The sequence below is a fragment of the Nycticebus coucang genome, chromosome 14 (assembly GCF_027406575.1).
Source record: "Nycticebus coucang isolate mNycCou1 chromosome 14, mNycCou1.pri, whole genome shotgun sequence".
Lineage (NCBI taxonomy): Eukaryota > Metazoa > Chordata > Mammalia > Primates > Lorisidae > Nycticebus > Nycticebus coucang.
The window spans coordinates 62,592,605-62,594,705 of NC_069793.1; the positions used below are offsets into that span (position 1 = coordinate 62,592,605).

Below are 2,101 nucleotides of genomic sequence, written 5' to 3' on the forward strand. Positions count from 1 at the left end.
GTTTCAATATCCTCCAGACAATTGCTAATGCAACTAGTATTTCTCTTCAGTGGGCAGCAGAAACACTAAAGATACGAAGAAGCTGACCATATCTTCTACAATTTTCTTTCTTGCTAAGTTTTAAAATCATTGGCCTTCTTGTATTAGTCTTTTGTTTCTTTTGCATGGCAATATTTATTGATGTTTTCACTAACAGAATGCATAAAAACATAGCGTCAGAATAACATAGGTTTCCTCATTCAACTACCAACATAAATGTGAAATTCTCACCAACTGATTGAATGCCCACGCCCACTGGTCAGTATTCATTCTTCTATCTGTTTTACTATCTCACGTGTTTTACCTATATGAACTTTCCATACATTTTATTCCAAGTGCCTAGAAAATGATATGTTATAGATAATCTGCTCAGTAAAAAATAAAATAAAATAAAATAAATTGAGACAGTCCCTATTGCTACAGGCTGGAGTGCAGTGGTATCAGCCTACCTCACAGCAAGTTCAAATTCCTGGGCTTAAGTGATCCTCCTGCCTCAGCCTCCCATAGTGCTAGGATTACAGGTATGCGTCACTATGATACTTGGATACTATGACATAATATAAAAATTATCTTTCAGTATTTGTAAGTAAACTAATTTGATATGTTATTCTATTATTCTTTTCCCAGGGAAATTAGATACTCCAGATTAACTATAACAACAGGTAAAGGTAGTTCTGAAAAAAAAAAAATCACAGTACTTTTTGCCATCTGGTTCTTATCATATTGTTATAGCAACTTTGTTTCCAGAAGAAGTGATAGAAAGCAAAGGGAACAACAATAAAAAAAATAATGCCCCCTCTCAACGCTTCTCGTCCCTCCCCTGTCACCTTCTTGCTTCTGGGCATCCCAGGACTAGAGCACCTGCACGTCTGGATCGGGATTCCCTTCTGCTCCATGTACGTGGTGGCCGTGGTGGGGAATGTGACCATCCTGGCCGTGGTGAGGACAGAGCGAAGCCTCCACGAGCCTATGTTCCTGTTTCTGTGCATGCTGTCGGTCACTGACCTGGTCCTCTCCACGTCTACTCTACCCCGCATGCTCTGCCTCTTCTGGCTCGGGGTCCATGACATTGCCTTTGATGCTTGTCTGGCCCAAATGTTCTTCATCCACAGCTTTACTGCCATGGAGTCAGGATTCTTCCTGGCCATGGCCATTGACCGTTATGTGGCCATCTGTGACCCGCTGCGCCATGCCACCATTCTCACTCATGGTCGCATCATCACGATGGGTATCATTGTGGTGTGCCGGGGCGTAGCCTTCTTTTCTCCACATCCCATCCTGCTCAAAAAGCTGCCCTACTGTAGAACTCGAGTCATTTCCCACACCTACTGTGAGTTCATGGCTGTGGTGAAGCTGGCGTGTATGGACGTAGGAGCCACCAAGAGTTACAGCCTCAGCATGGCTTCCATCATCGGTTCGTGTGACGCGGTTCTCATCGCTGTGTCCTACGCCTTCATCCTACGCTCTGTATTCCGCCTGCCATCCCGAGAAGCTAGTTTTAAGGCTTTGGGTACGTGTGGCTCCCATGTCTCTGTCATTCTTGTTTTCTATTCCACAGCTGGCTTTTCCATTTTCACTCACCGTTTTGGGAAAAATGTGCCTGAACATATTCATATTTTTATTGCAAATATGTACCTTTTAGTGCCCCCTTTTCTCAACCCTATCGTGTATGGAGTAAGGACTAAGAAAATACGGGAGCATGTTCTTAGAACGTTAAGGGTCAAAGTTGCCTGATGGCTGGGTCAATACAAGAGATGGTTCAAGAATAAATCCAAACTCGGAAGATGATGAAAATAACTAACCATTCTTACTCACATAACTTGAATTGTGTTCCTCATCTGAAAATTCCAAATAGATTTATAGATGACTATAAATTCCAAAAGTTCTGACTCAAGAAATGGTGTCATCTTTCTCATTTAGTAAGTATTGGAGAAAGATTGTTAATCTCCCTCCAATTACATATCTTTGGGGAGAGAATTAAAATAGAGTATGAATAGTATAGAAAAGGAGGAAAGGATAAGTAGACATTCTAGAAAAAAAAATAAAGAGAAGATGGTCTATA

The 2,101-nt window shown here is 41.6% G+C and overlaps 1 protein-coding gene across 1 annotated transcript; it reads left to right on the plus strand.

The window, feature by feature from the left end:
- Positions 1 to 828: 828 nt before the first annotated feature.
- On the plus strand, positions 829 to 1,773 carry LOC128564632 (olfactory receptor 52D1-like). Its single transcript, XM_053560140.1, has one exon. It carries the CDS (start codon positions 829 to 831, stop codon positions 1,771 to 1,773), a length of 945 nt encoding a protein of 314 aa, XP_053416115.1.
- Positions 1,774 to 2,101: the final 328 nt, after the last annotated feature.